The sequence below is a fragment of the Saccoglossus kowalevskii genome, chromosome 18 (genome assembly GCF_978046115.1).
Source record: "Saccoglossus kowalevskii chromosome 18, keSacKowa6.1, whole genome shotgun sequence".
Lineage (NCBI taxonomy): Eukaryota > Metazoa > Hemichordata > Enteropneusta > Harrimaniidae > Saccoglossus > Saccoglossus kowalevskii.
In genome coordinates, this window is record NC_140658.1 from 24,105,294 (window position 1) to 24,124,190 (window position 18,897).

At 36.0% G+C, this 18,897-nt stretch overlaps 1 protein-coding gene and 1 long non-coding RNA gene across 2 annotated transcripts; one reads left to right on the forward strand and one right to left on the reverse strand.

The window, feature by feature from the left end:
- The first annotated feature begins 75 nt into the window (after window positions 1-75).
- On the forward strand, window positions 76-653 carry LOC146731952 (uncharacterized). The gene is made up of 2 exons (XR_014927070.1): window positions 76-155; window positions 305-653. It is a non-coding gene; the product is annotated as an uncharacterized LOC146731952 (long non-coding RNA).
- A 5,569-nt stretch (window positions 654-6,222) lies between these two features.
- On the reverse strand, window positions 6,223-14,418 carry LOC146731953 (uncharacterized). Its single transcript, XM_085493017.1, has 15 exons — window positions 14,313-14,418; window positions 13,780-13,932; window positions 13,539-13,651; window positions 12,837-12,930; window positions 12,421-12,446; window positions 12,148-12,239; window positions 11,427-11,556; window positions 11,162-11,239; window positions 10,818-10,930; window positions 9,974-10,221; window positions 9,539-9,622; window positions 8,935-9,041; window positions 8,514-8,629; window positions 7,232-7,412; window positions 6,223-6,314 (listed from the first exon to the last, which is right to left on the reverse strand). Exons 1-15 carry the CDS (start codon window positions 14,416-14,418, stop codon window positions 6,231-6,233), a joined length of 1,725 nt encoding a protein of 574 aa, XP_085349143.1. The 3' UTR covers window positions 6,223-6,230.
- Window positions 14,419-18,897: the final 4,479 nt, after the last annotated feature.

The following is an 18,897-nucleotide window of genomic DNA, read 5'->3' on the forward strand; positions in this document are numbered from 1 at the left end:
ATTGGGTAAGCACCGTTTATGCTATATCAAAGTTATATTCTCGGTTATATACTAAAGACACGATATTTCTCTTTCAAGGGGAGAAAGAAGACACTCTATTTTCTGGACTTGAATGACTTGAAAAATAAATTGAAACGAACAGTCAAGTGTACATGGTGGGTATAGAACAGCTATTATTTTACATGGAATTGTAGTATTTAGATTATACTAAATTTGTTTGCTGTGAACAAATGATCATAACAATATAAAGACAAAAAAAACCATCTGGTTATCATATCAATAATTAAACGATATTTCTCTCAAGTGAAAACCACGATGCTGAATCTTCTGGAACATCGGACGATGAGAATCAAAGATCTAGTTGAAAAGTATAATAGAACATCTGCACGAAAGAGAAGCTGGTGAAAAGACCTTTCCGGGAATCTAATTTTCCACGTACATCGAGGGGTATTACGTCTATAACAATTAATGCATTCTAATCAATTTGGCGTCTAAAAATAGCAATAGTGTTTTCGTGTATGTTTGAAAAGTAATGTTTTACTGTGTGAATACTCACATATTTGTCAGAATAAACAAGTGAGCTATATCAATTCTGAACATTGTAAAAAAATACTTAAATGTTTAAATAAATGTGATGTTTAATACTCAAGTTAGACATTGTTTCTTTCTTGTAAAATTACAGTTGTTTTGCAATAGAGCTTTTTCGATAATTATACATAGCTCAATCATATGATCGATTCCGCCCATGTCGTTGACATTGCTATATGCTGTTGCCGTCTGTTAATAAGTATTTTATTTGGATTTGGTATTAATTAACTACCACACATGTAATCTCACTTGTCAATTGAAGAAGCATTATGTGTACGCCGACCTCTACTATGTCAACGTCAAGTTATCGTTTTATGTCCAAAGGTATAGGTCGGTGTATTTAATAACATTTCACCTGAACTAATCACCTGTCTTCAGTAGTTGTAATTTGATTATAATAAAGCTATTTAACTATATGTTATACGAGGTGTAAGTTCAAATCGTTACACCCACATATTGTTAGAACAAGTGAAGTATCTCAGTAAATGTTAGTCAATGTGTGTATTTGGCGTTTGGCACAGGAATAGCAAATATGTGATATGCACTTATAATTACCCATTCTATGCAAGAAAAGTTGGCCAGTTAGGAAGCCGGTGTCCTTTAGGTACATCGATATTCATGTTAAATACGAGCCGTGTTCAATAAGTAATGCCCCTGACCCATTTCACATAGCAGGAGATTAATAAAACTAGGCACAGTTATTAGTCATTCTCTACATAGGAACCCCCCAGTGTTATTCATTTCTCCCATTGTTTAATGCAGCTCTGGACACCGTTTTTGTAGAACACCCCCAGGTTGGTCCTCCAACCATGTCAGAAGTCAAGGCTGCATCATCTGGGAAACGCTTTCCTTTCAAAGATGAAAGTCAGCGGGTGAAAGGTCAGGAAAGTAGGAGGAATGGGGGTGGATTTCATAGCCACACGCCCATGCTTCTGATCTGGTGACATGCGAATTGTGAACCGGAGTGTTGTCATGAAGGAGGAGGATACCTTTGCTGATCTTGCCCCGCCTCTTGATTTTGATAGCTTCTCTTAATTTTATCAAAAGTGAAATGTAAGAGGCTCCTGTAATTGTAGTACCCTTTGCCAGGAAATCTGTCATCACTACACTGTCCTGGTCCTAGAAGACTGTGAGCATGTCCTTGCCCACGGAGGGCTGCACCCTTGCCTACTTTGGAAATGGTAATTCCAAGTGCGTCCACCGCATTGACTGGGCTTTGATCTCATAGTGATGGACCCAAGTTTCATCCTGTGTAATCAGTCTTCTTGGCACATCTCCAAATTCATCCTCGAGCATTGGACGTGTTCTTGCATCTGGAAAGGTGTGAAAAATCCATCTGGCAGACACCTTATGCATATGCAAATGTTCATGAATGATACCACATACCCTGTACTAATCTTGACCCATTGGGCTATTTGACGAACAGTAATGCGTCGATCTTCAAAAATGGCTGCGTCAACTTGACGGACAGATGCCTCATCAATGGCAGAAGAGGGACGACCAGGTCTGGAAGCAGTTTCCACATACTTCCGGCCATGTTTTTATACACGATGCCAGCGTTTTACAAGGTCATAGAATGGGGCATTATCACCATAAGTTTCCTGCATTTCATCAAAAGTCTCCTTTGGTGTGCGACTTTTCAAATACAAACAACAGCACATCTGACTCAGTTCAAACACCTGTAAATAAGAAACCACAACTGTTTTTTGCAAGATAACCCATAGAAATGTGTTGCATGTCCGATTCAGTGGCAGAGTTGAGGGCACAGTTATCGGAAAACAGGAGGTCATTGATGGTGTCAGTTGTAACCTTGATTTTTGCTTGAAGCCTCCTGAGGTTGAACATTGAACCATCCATCTTTTAGTTGATGACGATGCCCATGTCAGTGTCTCTGAATGCATCTGTCAGCATGGCTGAGAACATGAGGCGGAACAAGGTGGGAGCAAGGATGCAGCCTTGTTTCACTCTGTTGGAGACAGGGAATGGAGGAGTCATCTCTCCGTTGTCCTGGTCTCTTGCCAGAATGCCGTCGTGTAGCTGTTGCACGATGGTGATGAACTTTCTGGGGCATCCGTACTTCGCCATTATTCTACAAAGACCCTCTCTCGAAGGCCTTGGTCAGATCGACATAGGTGGAGTTTCGGCGTTCTGTCCTTGACACTTCTCCTGTAGCTGTCGGGCAGCAAACACCATAGTCCCACGCTCTTTCCGTAAGCCACACTGGATCTCATGTAGGAGGCCTTTCTACAAGTGCATGAAGAGGCAGTTGAGCAGAACTCTAGGCAGGATCTTGCTAGCAATGGACAGCAGTAAAATTCAGTGATGATTGTTGTAGACTTGATTTTGGCAGTTTCCTTTGTGCTTGTAGAGGCGGATGATGGAGGCGTTCTTGAAGTCATGTGTCACTGTCTCGTGCTGTCAGATAGGCTGAAACAGTTGGTGGAGTTTCTCAACCACGGCCGTGCCTCCCTCATTATAGATTTCAACTGGGATGGAACCAAACCAGGTGCTTTGCCACTGGAAAGTAGTCGGACTGCTTTCTGTAATCTCATCCAAGGTGGGCAGGGCGTCCATGGTTTCTCCACCATTGACTCTGGGAAGCCGATAGCCAATAGCATCATTGTTGATGGTGGAAGGCCTATTCAGGACGCTGTCGAAGTGTTCCGCACATCTCTCCAAAACCTTCTCCTTGTCAGTGATAAGGGTTGAACATCAGCACTGAGGAGAGGAGACAGTCTTCCTGAGGTGGTGGGGCCATAGACTTCCTTCAAGCTGTCGTAGAAGCGCTTAATGTCATTCCTGTCTGCAAAGCCCTGAATCTCATCCTGCACCTGGCGCAATTTCACTCGAATGTTGCTCCGTACATTGCTCAGCATGTCTTTCTTTGATGTTGACTTTGGATCATGAAGATGTGCTTTGTAGGCACAACGCTTTTCCTCTAGCAGCTGTTGGATCTCTTTGCAGTTCTCATCATATTTCTCATGTATTTCCTTGTAGCTGGCGCAAGGCACTCATGGCTGTGGTGTACACCATCTCACGGAGCGCGGCACACGCTGTGTCAACATCCTGGCCTTCCAGCACTGTGGAGTCTAAGCGTTGCTCCAAGGTTTAGGCAAAAGCCTGCTCGATGTTCACTCCCTGCAGACCTGAGCTGGATGCAAAGGTTGAGCTTGGAGACAACAAGGTGGTGGTATGTCAAACACATGGTATTCATGACTCATACGTCCTGCCTGTCCCTCTTCCTTACGATGACATAGTCAATGAGATGCCAGTGCTTTGAGCGGGGAAGCATCTATGAAGTCCTGTTGCGGGTAGAGAGGTTGAAGACTGTGTTGGTGATCAGAAGACCATGCTCAACGTAGGTCTGGAAGAGTAGTAGACCGTTGCTGTTGCATGCTTCCCGACCACTCTTTCCCAGGAGCCACTATCACGACAAACTCTCGCATTAAAATCACCAAGAATGTTGAGTTTGTCTGCACGGGAAACAGCAGTGATGACAGTGTTCAGGTCTTCATAAAACCTGTCCTTGGTCTCATCTGGGTTGGTCATGGTGGGGAATAGGCACGTGACGTACTTCTGTCCACGAGAAAGGGGGAGTCTCATCGTCATAAGGCGATAATTCTCACCCTTTGGGGGTCCAGCCAACTTGCCATCCAAAGTCGTCTTGACTGCAAAGCCAACTCCCGCTTCTCTTCTCTTTTCAGGTCCACGTCCACTGGATAATATGTAATAAAAAATGTGTGTAAATGCCAACTCAGCTACACTCAATTACTGAATAATACCTACATTTTGGGCACACACAACTTCTGGACAACACATTTAATAAGACAAACTAACAATAACTGACCTTCAAGTATTTTATGCTAATATAATAAAAATATATTAACACAATATTTCGAAAAGAACATATTCCTTAGTTATCACTAAACAAATTGAACATATTTGATTTATTCATATATATATAACAACTCAGTTCAAATTTAGGCATTATTGTGAATGTATTAAAATATGAGATAAGAAACCCACAAAGACATCAAATCTGAACATTTGTAATAGTGACACCATCATGTCTTGTTTCCTAAAATAGGATGCAGGCGCCAATTAAAGAATGTGCCTTAGTAACTACGACTACAGACAACATCACATTTGAAATAAACTAGAAAATACACACCAAAAAAATGCCGAACAAAAGGCATATTCACGTACAAATAAATCTGAAATGACCAACAGTCGGCAATTTTGAATTGAATTACAAGCACGGATAACATATTGTGAGTAACTGTAGTCAAATTTGACTATAATCGAAGCATGTGATTCGTGACAACGAATGCGTACAAATGCTAGGGGTGACTCGCAAAATCGAATCAATATCCTCGGTAAAATATGATCCTATATTTGACGACTCATCTGTTACGCAAAACATTTCACTATGTGGCCTATTTATAAGTGATCACTACGCACCTCAACAACTTGATCACAGCATTATTTAATTTCAACACGTATATCCAAATTGCGTATTGGTGACTGTGCAGATTTATTTAGTTTGAGACCAATTTAACATTTTTTTTAAACACATAACCTGTCATACAGGTATGTATGTCTAGATTAAAATTTCCCAATAATCTACGAAGCAATCCATAAACTCCACGACCAACAGCACATGTGCATATTAACCAGGAAATCAACATGACCATGGAATTTTGATTAATCACAATACCAAAAAAACACTTTTGAAGATGATGCGATATCCGCGGCTGTAATAAGTACTACATACACTAGTATCACCTATTTTCAGTTAACAAACATCCACTTTTGCCCTTTCTACAAAGAGATTCTTCCCTGTATATTACATTACATATCAATATATTGTAGTATCCACGTACTATGTTTTTAAAAGAAATACCAGGAGATAGTACAAGTTGCAAAAGTTATATAAGTTATTCAATTTCTACATTATAGGGGAAATGAGTAAAAGTAACGACAACTACATAAATAACACCTTAAATCAGTTACTATTTTATTAAAGACCAAACAACAATGTACAAATACAGATCGTACAAATTCACTACGAATTCGTTGTTGGGCTAAAAGGTTTATGAAAGATTTTGCAATAAAACAGAACATAATTATACAGATACAACAAATTGTTTAAATGTTCCCAGTAATTATAATATTTAAGCAAAACCACTTCTATTATATCAGCTATATATAGTAGATGGTGAAAAATACGTCAAATTTGATGATACTAAATACTTATATTTTAAATGGTTAGATTTGACTGAACTCACTAAATAATGTGATAATATAACAAGCAAAGCTAACAGCGAGCTATTGTGGGCAACAATTCTTAACAACTGCAATTAAATGACAATTTTTGTATCATTACAACAAGCGTAGATTTTTCCACCTCGTATATCTTAATACTTATTACATTGTGCATTGTGGCTTTTGACTAAATTTATACATAAACACATGGCATACAAACGTAAAGCTAGGGCCAAAGATAATTGAATTAACTATGTTGAACAATATAATCCAGTTTTTATAAAGGACATTGTATTATCTGACACGTAATAGTTTCTTGACTGTCTTCTCTTCTCCAAAGATCGTTTGTTATTCTCTGCACCCATTCAATTTCTTCGTTATTGACTTAGACTATTCAGTACTTCCAGACAGGTATTTCTCGTTGTCGACGATTTCAGAAGATACCATTTCTTTTCTTGTCCCTTGAATGGAAGGAAATGTAAAGATTCAGGTGCAATATTTGGATACAGTGAAGTATTCCATTAAAAAATATTATTTTTGCATAATTTGCTTTTAAAGTATCCAAACGAATAATTTATTTCTCTACACTTGGGGCACGTGTTAATCAAGTAGTGTTCTTATTTGGATTTCCACTGTCTGTCATTTGATTGACTACCTTTTATTATCCATTCGGTCTAGCTATTTCAGGCAGAAGCTTAAATGGTCATGCTATTTTACATGTTTTGTTTTAATATATTGAAGGACATAGCGGATGTTGGTACATGAATGAATGAAAACCATTTACAGTCTCCAGCTACCTGTCTGTATCAACAGATGTAAAGCTCATTGGTAGCTTCACATTTGTGTCTTTCAAGGATAAATTTAAAGACATTTGCAATTTGTAACCTTCATTGCAGTCTTAAAATATAACTTTGCGCACATTGCAGGGCACTTGATGAACCCATAGTTACGAAAAGCAATTGTTTGGCAAGAGGCGGAACAGTTTATAATCTCTTAGAATTGAATTTGTATAATTTCCCAATCAATCGTTGCCATATACTATTATATGTTAATCTACATTTCTGAAGTAAATATGTATGTCTTTGCGTTGTAAATTGCAACTGGGTAGTTTATGGCTCAGCAATGCGCATTGCACACAAGTGACATTGAAATGAAACATTTAAAATAGTATTTTTTAACAGTGCTATTTGAACAGAAAAGGGATTTTCACTGTCAATATTGTTTAGTTAACATTCACCATGTTAAGATTGAATATAAGTGATTCACCAACTTAATTGAATTATTTTATTGACATTAAGTGACTCGCGGGAAATTGCTTTTTTGCTAATTTCTAACATTTGTGTTACTCAAATGTCAGTATAAACCATATACAAACTACCTCTTCTTTGTATGTAATCTGTATCATATCTTCTTTTCCATCCCCGTTGACGCTATAGTCTTCGGCATGAGCACATTCTTTACGAAGGTGTTTTCTTTCTTTATCAGTTAATTTCTCCTCGAAGCCAAGAATAATTTTGGATCGTTGTATCATTGCATTGGATTTACCATTGTCATACATGCTGGAAAACAAAATAACGTATATGGTCGCTCAAATAAAAACTATATCAGTTATACTTTACGCAGTCTCGTACATTGGTGTTGCTGTGCGTTTGAATATATTCGGGATTTATACCTGATTTCAATAGCAAACACGATTATTGTTAGGGTACTGTCATGATTTATTTCCATGTGTTTAGAGATCCGTCACTTATCCGATTTGATGACTGGTTTCATGTGAAGTGCTGGTTTATATATTTCAACACTTTCCCCATAACCTGTCATCATTTTGGTGTATACGAGGTCCTGGACGGAACTTGAGTCAGTGAATGGAACTAATTACGATATGAACTTTGCTAACCGACCGTTATTTCTGACAGTAGTCTTTTGATATAGCGGACAATTAATCAAGTATATATGACGTGTTAAGTACTTCGTGTGATTGGCTACATGCGAGTTGATTTTTTTTAAAGCTACGCCTTAAGCTTTTAAATTTCCTTGTGATAGGTTAAAGTTTGGGAAGTAAATAAATAGAGTCTGGGTCAGTCTTGAGAGTGCTCCACGAGCGAGAGAGTCTTGGGGAACTTTTCCCCGAGGCATTCTGTCTTGGAGAGTTCTAGACGGGCGACTAAGTCTAGAGAAGTTGACACGATCTCGATCTGTGTGTGTGTCTTTGTTCAGTCGAAAAGGTTCTGAACGTAACGTTCACTGGTACCTGGCGTAGGTTTAATAACACGACAATTAAGCCATCATAGTACTCTGGAATCACTCATATATCAGTAAATCATATACAAACAACGATATCCACACTATATCAGCACTGATTCATTTCCAAGTCATCAGGCTAGATACTCCTATGTGTCATCCATTCCAATTACATCTCTATGCCTATGAACGTTTGATCATTTAATTTAAAAAAAGTAAAGTTCTTCCAGCATGGTTGTTGCTTATGTATCCCATAAGTACTAGACCAAATTGACCGAATTTCGATACAGCAGGACGATATAATATAATTCCTGTTTATGCACTACACTCAAACACGTAATTACATAGCCCTACCAAATAATCTACATTTAAATGTATTCAGATTAGTACTGTCCTTTCCAATCATGGCGCTTTCTTACCTGGAAAATCTGTAACTCAACATTGCAATGAATATACTCAGATATATTACCGCTGCAATTAAAAGGTATAATCCAACCATGATATCCGCCATAACACGGTTCGCATCTCTCAGTCCCTGTGATTAAATGATCAATATTACTTTAAAAAATAGGCAATTCTAAGTAGCTAGCGTTATTAGACATTCGATTTCAGCATTTATAAATCAGAAGTAATATACAATGGCATAAATATCAAGTCGATATGGTGTCCAACTATCAGAGAATGGAGTCAGCTATAAAATGGAAATAACATACTAACCATAGGTTCTATACAAATAACACACTACTGCTAGATGAGTTTTTTCCTAGTGCAGTATGTGGTACACACATATAAGATTAATAATTCTACTAATGATGATTGTAGACAAAATAAATATCGTACCTCATAATTATAGTCATCCACTAGTGCCATACGGAATAGAGTGAACATTGTAGCAATAACTGACTCGTAAAATGGGATACCACCAAATATCATCCAAAACGCACACGCTAGGAAAGTGGATTTAAAAATTTATAATATTTAATTGTAGAAGGCAATTTAAAGAATCTAGAATACTATTTGCATATTTATTTCCTGCGTCTGATTGTGGTGAAATGGCTACAAAAAGTGGATAGTATACAGATTTCAAGTTTATCAAAAATGTGTTTTCGTTTATGTATCTACGTTTTACCTCACATGGCGAAATAAAACATAAAATATTACAAGTGTTGTAAAAATGTTGCTTAGTAGTTTAGTAGTTAGTAGTAAAAGTAGAATTCCCAGATTCAGTTTTAGTCGAATTTCATTGAAAAATAATGAATACTAATAGTTTGAATGGACGCATTTAAATTCTTTTTATTGTTGCCTTATAATGGTGTTAATCGATGACACTAAATATACACTCATTTTTTCTAAAGACATCGTATTTAGAATTTCTAAAAACTAGTAAGACTTGTTCTGCGTTATTCAATTAAAAAATAATTACGAGTGCTACTGAACTACTTACTAAATGGTAAATAAAACATTAAAGCCAAGATTAGGAATTTTCCCGCATCTCCAAGTACAATATAAACCACAAGAATAAAAGGACCTGCAATTGGAAGCAGAGTGTTGAATATATTGTTTCAAAATAAAAGTATCCAGTATAAGTGCTTACTATAAGGATGTTATAAGGTACCCACAAAATGACACATTCACATATTATTCTGCTCCGATTAATCATTGATTCTGGAAGAGTTGAAAGAGCTAATCCCAAAACCATCGATACGTCATTTCTGCAATCACGAAAAAAAGTACTGAAGATGATAACTATTCCATCATTAAAGGTAAGATGACACGTACACACCGTGTCATGTAACTGCGTATATATACCCAAACTTACCAAAGTGATAGTATTTGAATGAATGTGAAAATAGTTTCGAATATATAGTTTGAAACTTACCCAAATGCGTGAATGCTCTGATTGATTTGTACAATCGAAACCAGACAAAAATAATTGTGAATGCAAACCATCCTAAATGTATCTTCCCTGCCAAGCTTTCATTCTCCCAGTGGTCTGCATCATCTTCGTATTGAGTTGTATCATTTGATCGTGGATGACATAGTTCATCCGATGCAATACCGATATCTATCAAATGAGTTAAAACCACCACCGTCAGGAGAAAATACACAAACCAGTCGTAGTAATTCCTGGAAAAAAGATGAATAATAATAATGATTAAGTTTGACTTTGGTGATTCTGTTTCAAATTATTTGGCATGAACAAAAAATGAACTTCGCCATTGCCAATATTAATCACGTTATTCTTTAATAGGTAGGAAGCTGAATAGTCGACACGCGCAACAATGAATAATAATTTCTAATATTTTTGTATAAACTTATATACTGTTATTGATAAACAATACGTTTCAGAGGCATATCTTGCTACGCTATAGCACACTGTCTAAATAATAGCAAATAAATAACCTGGAGTTCATGCCAAACAGCAGGAAACAATTCTTTGATGAAAGTTATAATACATGCACATTAAGAACTTGAGATAAGGCAAATGCCCCTCGCCAATGTAAGCAGTTTAATGTTTATTTTCACCCCCAATTATTCCCAAATATGCTGTTAATTATTACTATGATCAAAAATGTAAATGTTTAAAAATGTGAATTGATGTGACAGGAAGGTGTTATCCATAACATTTTAATATATGGTCAACCTACCAATTATCATAAAAGTTCAACCTACTAATAGCCATAAAAGTTCAACCTACCAATAGCCATAAAAGTTCAACCTACCAATAGCCATAAAAGTTTGATGGTCGCCCTTCCCAGGAATTGCGTTTGCACTCTACTTTTTCCTCATACTTTTCAGCACTCTTCCTTATACACTTTAGCAATTTGGTCAAATTCTGTAATTGAATCAAAACACAAATTATAACAAAAAGAATAACAAAATAACATACATGGCAATTTTGAAACATTGGAGAGCTGCCAATTGTTTTTTTTTTTTGTTTCTGAGCGAGATGTATGTAATACAATGATATACTGGATAATTGGCCTAATCAGCATAAAGTTAATCGCCATAATGACAAGGAACCACTTCCACTGCCAATAGTTATTTAGATCCATCATAAAATCACCTTTCTTTTTTCCCTTGATTCCTTATATTCCCGGTATTCTTGAACAATGAACCAAATTGTGCACAAAATAGCCATGACCTAAAATAGAATTACAATAAAAGATGTAAAAGATGAATTCATTTTTATAAAATCGGATAAACAAAGCCAATAGAAACGATATTGTTGTATTTTTTCATCCAACAATACAGTCGATATATTATACAGTCAAAGTGCATTTACGGCTATGTTCCATTTGACATTGTTATTAATATAGCTAGTTTCCTACCCATAGAAGCACACGCAACAAGTCGAGCGGAAACTCATAACATCCACGGGCATGAGGCTTCACCACAGCTAGCATCGACCACAGCACAACAAATAATAAGTTCCATAGTAAATCTTTTTTTGCAGCCCATCTTAAAAAAATAATACAATAAATATTCTAATAATTCTTCTGTTCTAAACGGAAAATGATCTATTCATTTAACCCCCCCCCAAAAAAGACATGTAAAAACTACCATGGCAGAACAACATAATTTTCATCGTCAAATGTTTGCAGGTGACTACTCTGTGTGTATACTGTGATTATATGTCTTCACCGAAAATCGGTTCAGACCTCCCAGTTCAATTGCTCAACAGTAAACAATAAATCGACAAATTGATTGTCAACAAAATGCAAAATCAGAAACTGTTTCTTGTGTAATAAAGCAGCGGTTTCATTGGTGATTTTATCCGAGAAACCTACTGAAATTTGTACCAAATATACATCCAATACACGAAGAACATCTTTAATTATTGTAGAATTCCATAATGTATAGCAAACAAACTCTATGGTCTAAAAATTATCTAAAATTTATCTACAAAACATTATTTTATTTATCACACAAATATATGCTTTTCTGCACATTAGTAATTATTTAATTTCCTTATTTTACTGGTGAAATACAATTTCAATTTAAATTTTAATATATATATGTTGAAAATTTGAATTCAAATTATAGTATTACCTTGCAAACTTTTGCCACTTGATTTCAATAAATTTTCGAAAAACGGGATGATCAATGACTTCTAAAAGGGTATTATCAACAACAGCTTGCAACTGCAAAAATAATACACTGCATAAACATAATAATAGCATAAACCACTGATTTAAATATTCTATGAATATAGCTACAAATCTAGATTTGACAACACGTGTAGTTGCCAATTGCCTCTAATGTGTCATACGTAATTCACATTAAATTTAATGAGTGGAAACTAATATGTAAACGAAATCTTACCGGGCTTCTTGTATATGGCGTCTCAGCTGAAAATAAATGTTATTCTACATAAACACATTGATAACAATACATTTCATAGTAAAATGCTTTACTTTAAAATGATATATATAGTCATGAGTGCCTGACAATTACAGTTTCTGCTTGGATAATACATTCATTTTTTTGTTTGTTAATTGGTATATCCATAGCAACCACTGACATACTCATCAACCCGTACCCATCAACGTGGGTACAATAGCATATTCGCCCTAGTCGATCATTGCTGCTTGCAGCTATATTCATCTCCTTGACAAGTTTAGCTTGATGGTGTGTTTAGTATTTAATATATAAACAATTTAACAATGCAAATGCTAATCATGCTGTATAGAAAATGTATTTGACAGAAATCGAATGTGTTTCTCTACATAATCACCTACCATTGGTTTCTCCTTTTTCCAATATTTTCAAATCATATGTCTGCTTTCCTTCAAGAGAATCTTTTTCATGCAGTCGATCTAATGCTAGACTTGCCTGCATACAAAGTATGGAAATTCTTAGAAATACATAGTACGCGACTAGGTAATGTCCTATCAGTTGGGATATGAAACTAAGGATTCACGTGACAAACAAATGCGAACACATAACGTATACACAATGTAGTTCAATCTGCAAACAATATCGATCACTTATAATGTGATTGATATATTGTTTGTTAAAATACGAACAGAAAAGGCTAATTTCTTTCACCGTAAGGCCAAATGTTACAGTGTGCCGAATTGTTGTGGTATTGTACTGTTTTTTTCTTTCTATCATATTAGGAACTTCCAATTATGGAGCAATTACGCGTGTGAGCGTTCTTTATTAGTACAACCAAATATGGCAGCGCCCAGGCTTGACTGAACTACACACACAGAAGTTCGCTAAATCTGTTCTAAACCTTTTAGATGTCGGCATTTCCATGAAGTATCATGGAAGGAAGGTTATCACGAGGATACCGCAAAGTGTGCACTCAGACATCACGCCGTCGCATTGCCCTCCGCTGCGCGTCGGTCGATACCATCGCTGTACTGTCTTCGTGCATACTTTTCGATATCCTCTTAATAACCTCATAATATTAATATTAATATTATAATCCTTACCACATTTGTCATTTTTGCGTCCAACATAAAAATAAAACAAGACTCGCCGTGTTTGTCTGTAACTGTTACTTGTGCACCTTCACGTAGAAGCAGCATACAAGCCTTATTCTGTTCTAAAAAATATAGTACGACTTATGTGGTATATTAGAACAGTATCCGTTGTTTTTGAAACTATTTGATAAATAAGTAAATAAGTTGAATCACAGTTACGAGATATACTGGATTCTAAACGTCTACATACTGTTAAGAGCTGCAAGCATCAACGGCGTTCTACCATCTGCATCTTTTCCATCGATATTTTCGGTTGCCAACGATCTTTTTATTTCGTCGCAGTCACCATTAAATGCTGCATAATGAAGTTGCGTCGTTTCTGATTCTGGACCTCTACGTGTTACTATGTATCAACGGAGGGAGTGGAGAATTACTACAGTTTCAACTGTTACATGGGCTATATTAAGATCAACTTGTTATAGATGGTGGAAATTTAAATTGGAACAAAATGAGTGAAGGATCCTAAACTTTCGAATTATACTTTATGTTAATAGCACAATATAATTTTTGAATGACTGCTACACAGTGATTTGATTCAATTGCCAATTTTTCTAATTATCACAATCAATAATAAATTGGGATATACACGTTGTGCGTAGGCGATCTCGTACTAGAAAATGTCCCGGTTATGCCTCCGTGTTTTAGCGTGGTACCATTTGTAATACTGTTCAAATGCAGATGTTCAACATTCTATAACATATATTAGGATAGCATAGTACTCACCCAGATCAGCATCAGCGATTTCTTCATCTGGTAGTTGAGTTTCATTTTCTGTAGTTGGCTTATTTCCAGACCGTTTACATGTGCCGGTGGGCAGACGATTTTCCATGTTGTTTGCAATGAATCTAGCAAATAAACATTTTATTTGTGCATATATTGTACTTGATTGTATTAGTATTCATCAATCTCATTAAAAAATAAAATAAACCATTTGATAAGTCGCGCCCTTCTGACGTAACTGGAAAATATTAGTTGATAAGAACTCCCAATGAATATATGTATAATTTATATTGTATGAACTTTTATATATACTTTTTGACTAGTTAATATGGATGCAGTGGTACTCGATACTCGTTAAACTTAGTATGACCTAAACTATGTGTATGGTCTGTACAATTACTTACTTCTGGATGGCTACTGTGTATATTGTCATTGTTGATGGGTGAACCCATAAACCTCGTCACATAATCAATGTTGACCTCCAAAAAATGTTTTAATAATGTATAATATAAGGCTGAATTTGTGGCCGAGAAGATCGTACAGCGAAGATATTGTTCAAGACGCGACGTTAAATATCAAAACATAAGGGGGAATTCCAATTGCAATGCAAAATTGAACTTTACGTTCACAGAACAGATGAATAGTTCTATAAATACCAAAGAACCTTGCTGAATAGGAATGTCGACTGCTATTACGAGAGGTTGCCATGCGTGCCTCAAAACGCAGGTTGGTGAAAAGAAGTTAGAAAAAAATCGTGTGACCTTATTACACATTGACCTCCATGATCTGTTATATTGATATGGAAGATAGGTATATTAGTAATGATAAGGGAACACAGTACTAAACCGGATTGACTGACTCTGTTATTGTGAGTTGAGTAAACACACTTATGTTAATGTCTGACATTTACAGCAACAAGGTTGACCAGGTGCAAACTATTTGCTAACATTTTTCATTTTACAAGTCCTAAAATTAATTATATAACATCACAGTTCATTGCTTGCGCTTTCGACGCAACGTTGATAGAGTTGTAGCTTGAAGTGTTAAACAGGCAGATCTGTTTCTGGGTGAAACACACACATACTTTTGATTTACTACCGGGACGATGCGAGGTTAAAACACATGAACATTTCTAGATCGTTTATACTCGGAATGTTACAATACGTAGCAATGACCAAACCACAGCAAATGTACTCACTGATGTTTTTAACACAATGATTCTAAATCGTAAGTCATAAATTGTCCTCATACTAATAATATTATGTGCAGTCAATTCTACCCACCCGACAAACTGTCTGTAAATCAGTTGGCGACTATTCTGGTTCTATACGAGTATAACTTCGTGAGGTGCATAATGTTCAGTGGAACTTTAACTAGTTGTACTATGATGTGGCAGCTGTACTATGGCACAGACAAGTGTGTTTAGATAGACATGTTATTCTGTTGTCATAGTGATCGCTATCATACTTCCTGATTGGTTTCAAGAGCATACTAAGGTACGAGTTATTATATATGCGTGTGATGTAAACAAGTGATAATTCATATTATGCATCTGAGGTTCCACCAACCTACCACAGCAGACCAGATCAAACAACTGAAACGCAACATTTTTCTGCTCTTCAAAATCGATATCGCCTGTAATTATTGAGCATATAATAAAATAATGGGATGAGTTATGTTCTATGTGAATACTTTTAACCAGAGAGGGGGGGGGGGGTAATCATCAAACTACACGACTACGTGGGTCAGGTCCACCTTGTACGAAACAAAGGCCAATAAATTGTATTTCGCACGATATACCATGATTTGTTGACGGTCGCATACCGACGTAAAGTGCTTCTATTTTTTTCATCAAAGTAATTATATTACTTGTTGTGTATCACGGTTTCATTAAATTGTTCATTTAACCAGGAATTTGTGGTTATATTTTGTTTTATGTAGGCCGAGTGTCTGAATGCAGTGCGCAGTCAGTCAAATGTGACGTAGCTCGTAAAATGTGACTTTTGGAAGGGATTATGGAATATAAACACATACGAACCATAGTTTATTGACCTAATATAATAGGACGTGTATTGTGAATGCGTCGTCCTATCTCAAGCTTCAAAGATAGACAGTGTACATGCATATTCATTTATTCATCCAAACTTCAGTTTGTTGCCATAGCAATACTTATATCACTTCCCGTATTATCGAAAATCGTATGATATTTGCACTCGATTACACAGTTGAATGCAGTCGATTAGTGCAAGAAAGAACAGTGACATCACAGTAGAATAGGACTGTAGAAAAGCACATATGAGGTATGATTTTATATTATTTTATATTCTGATCAGGTGCTATGTTAGCACGATTCCTAGTTAGAAAGTTAAGCGTCCTGTAGAAATCATATGCTCTTGTCTATCCGTTTATTGTACAATACTATGAAAATCATCGTCGCAAATAGCCGAATAATAGTAGGGCCAGACTGTTTCTCGAGTTTTTATGAGGCAGAAAAAAATAAAATTAATTCTTTTTTCCTTTAGATTTGTATGATTCTCAAAGAATTGTAAGTGGGATCATTGATTGGAGAGAAGAAATGAAATAAAATGTTATTCTATGTATAACCTTGTTTCTCATCTGCGCGAGACTTCGGTACTTTGATCATGATACTCCAACGAAAATGCAACTTGGGTTTGTTATGCGTATCTAACTCGACTTATTCCAATGACAAGCATTTGATTCTTACTCTGAATAAAACGAATCTGTATACAAATTTACTCAAAGAGAAACAGGATCTTCCAACAAGGTTATCATTTAATGTCATTTAAAGGTAAACAATTCATGTCTAATTGATAACGAAGAATTCCAATACGTTACGTGCGGATTTAACCTAATGATATGATGGGTGTTCATGAGATGTAATTTGCCAATCGAAGTGAAATGGTGTGTCGTGCTTCAAGCACATTTTAAGTAGCAAATGTCCTTTATCAAGTATGAATAACAAATGTGTCGCATTTCGTAGTCGTATGCACTTAGGCATTCTAGAGTATCTGCCATACCTATTGTTAATGGTATAACCTGTCTTATATGCAGAACAAAGTACAGTGATATTGCATATGAGTCTAATCAAAGAAAAAATAACTATTGAGACCACTATACGTCCATCGGGGCACTTTAAGATTAGTATCACATGATGACGTATTTACGAGAGATTGTGATGTTTTGTTTAGCAAGACTCCGTACGCATACAGGCACTGTTCATAGGCAAACGGTGGTAGCACTCCTCATGCAAATGTGTTTATCATGACTGATCATAACATTTAGTGAATTGTTAAGTAATGTATTTGAAAAAGATTTAAATTGGCCTCAAATTACAAAAATGTGCTCAATTCCGTTTTGGACACAAATCTACGCTCATTGATATTATTTTTCATTCTTCAATCTTCTGTGCAATCATACCCAGAACGTCTACGATATTCGGTTGGATGGTTGTATATATATATATATATATATATATATATATATATATATATATATATATATATATATATATATATATATATATATATATATATATCGTATATATAAGTGTCGTTTAGGGACGCTGGCAGAGAAGCAAGTACTTGGCGTGATACCATGAACTCGTACGAATGATTGCATGAACGCATGTCACTCAAATTGGCATGTATCATTTTGCTGAAGGTAACGCCGAGTGGCATTTTGCTTTCTTGCTGCAAGGATTCAATTAATTTTTTTTTCATAAATACCATTATATTAGTGTCCATTTTGTCATTGGATCTAGCAAATTACAGATGTTTCTGGCTTTACATTTTTTTCAGGCAATAGTCCAAACTTTCTCGGTCACTGTTTTTGACATTTTATTCAATTGCCCGCCTACCCATGCAGCATTACCGACTTTACAAACAATGTCTTCCATTCACCGTGATTTTTCCACTGTACCTAAACAATTTCTCATTAATCTTTTTCATTTTCGATGATCTTCAAGACGGGTGGTCCGGGGTACATAGTGAATCATGCCGTGGACTTCTTGTTTCTAATACTGAACTGACTTTAATCTTAATTTTCTGTTGTTGTTTAGACTTGGTTGTAATAAATAAAAAGTTGAATATTCACGTCGGGTATTATCTTCAGAGAAAATGGTCGGCAAATGTAATGGAAACAATGACATTGAGGGGAGTTCACAAGAACGCTCCACAGTCTAAGGTTCGACTTTGCAGTTGGTTATTTTTAGGTCATTTAGTAGAGACTTTAAGGAAAGTCGGCTTCTGCTATTAATTTTGTTCTCGACTCAAAGTAGGTGTTTTAAACGGTTACTTTTCAAGTCCGCCAGCTCCTGATTTTATTCTGTCTAAAAATTGCCATGACTTTTTTTTTAGGTCATGAGGTCTGTCATGGCATTTTGTCACCATCTGAACTTTTTGTCCGTATTGTTTTCCCATCCGCCTTCTGACCTTTTCTAAAAGTTTGCTCCGCACTTTGTATATGTCCTCCGTATTTTTTTTACACCTACAACACACGTTATTGAGACTGTTTCATTGTAATTTCACTGATTTGAGATAAACAACCATTATTACCATCTTCAAATGGA

What these genes read in the sequence shown, in the direction of transcription:
- LOC146731953 (XM_085493017.1), bottom strand. Translation starts at nt 14,418, where the DNA reads ATGGAAAATCGTCTGCCCACCGGCACATGTAAACGGTCTGGAAATAAG. An exon ending in AATCGCTGATGCTGATCTGG is followed by an intron (nt 13,933 to 14,312) that starts GTGAGTACTATG and finishes GTTGATACATAG; the next exon opens with TAACACGTAGAGGTCCAGAA. An exon ending in CAGAGCATTCACGCATTTGG is followed by an intron (nt 9,623 to 9,973) that starts GTAAGTTTCAAA and finishes TTCCAATTGCAG; the next exon opens with GTCCTTTTATTCTTGTGGTT.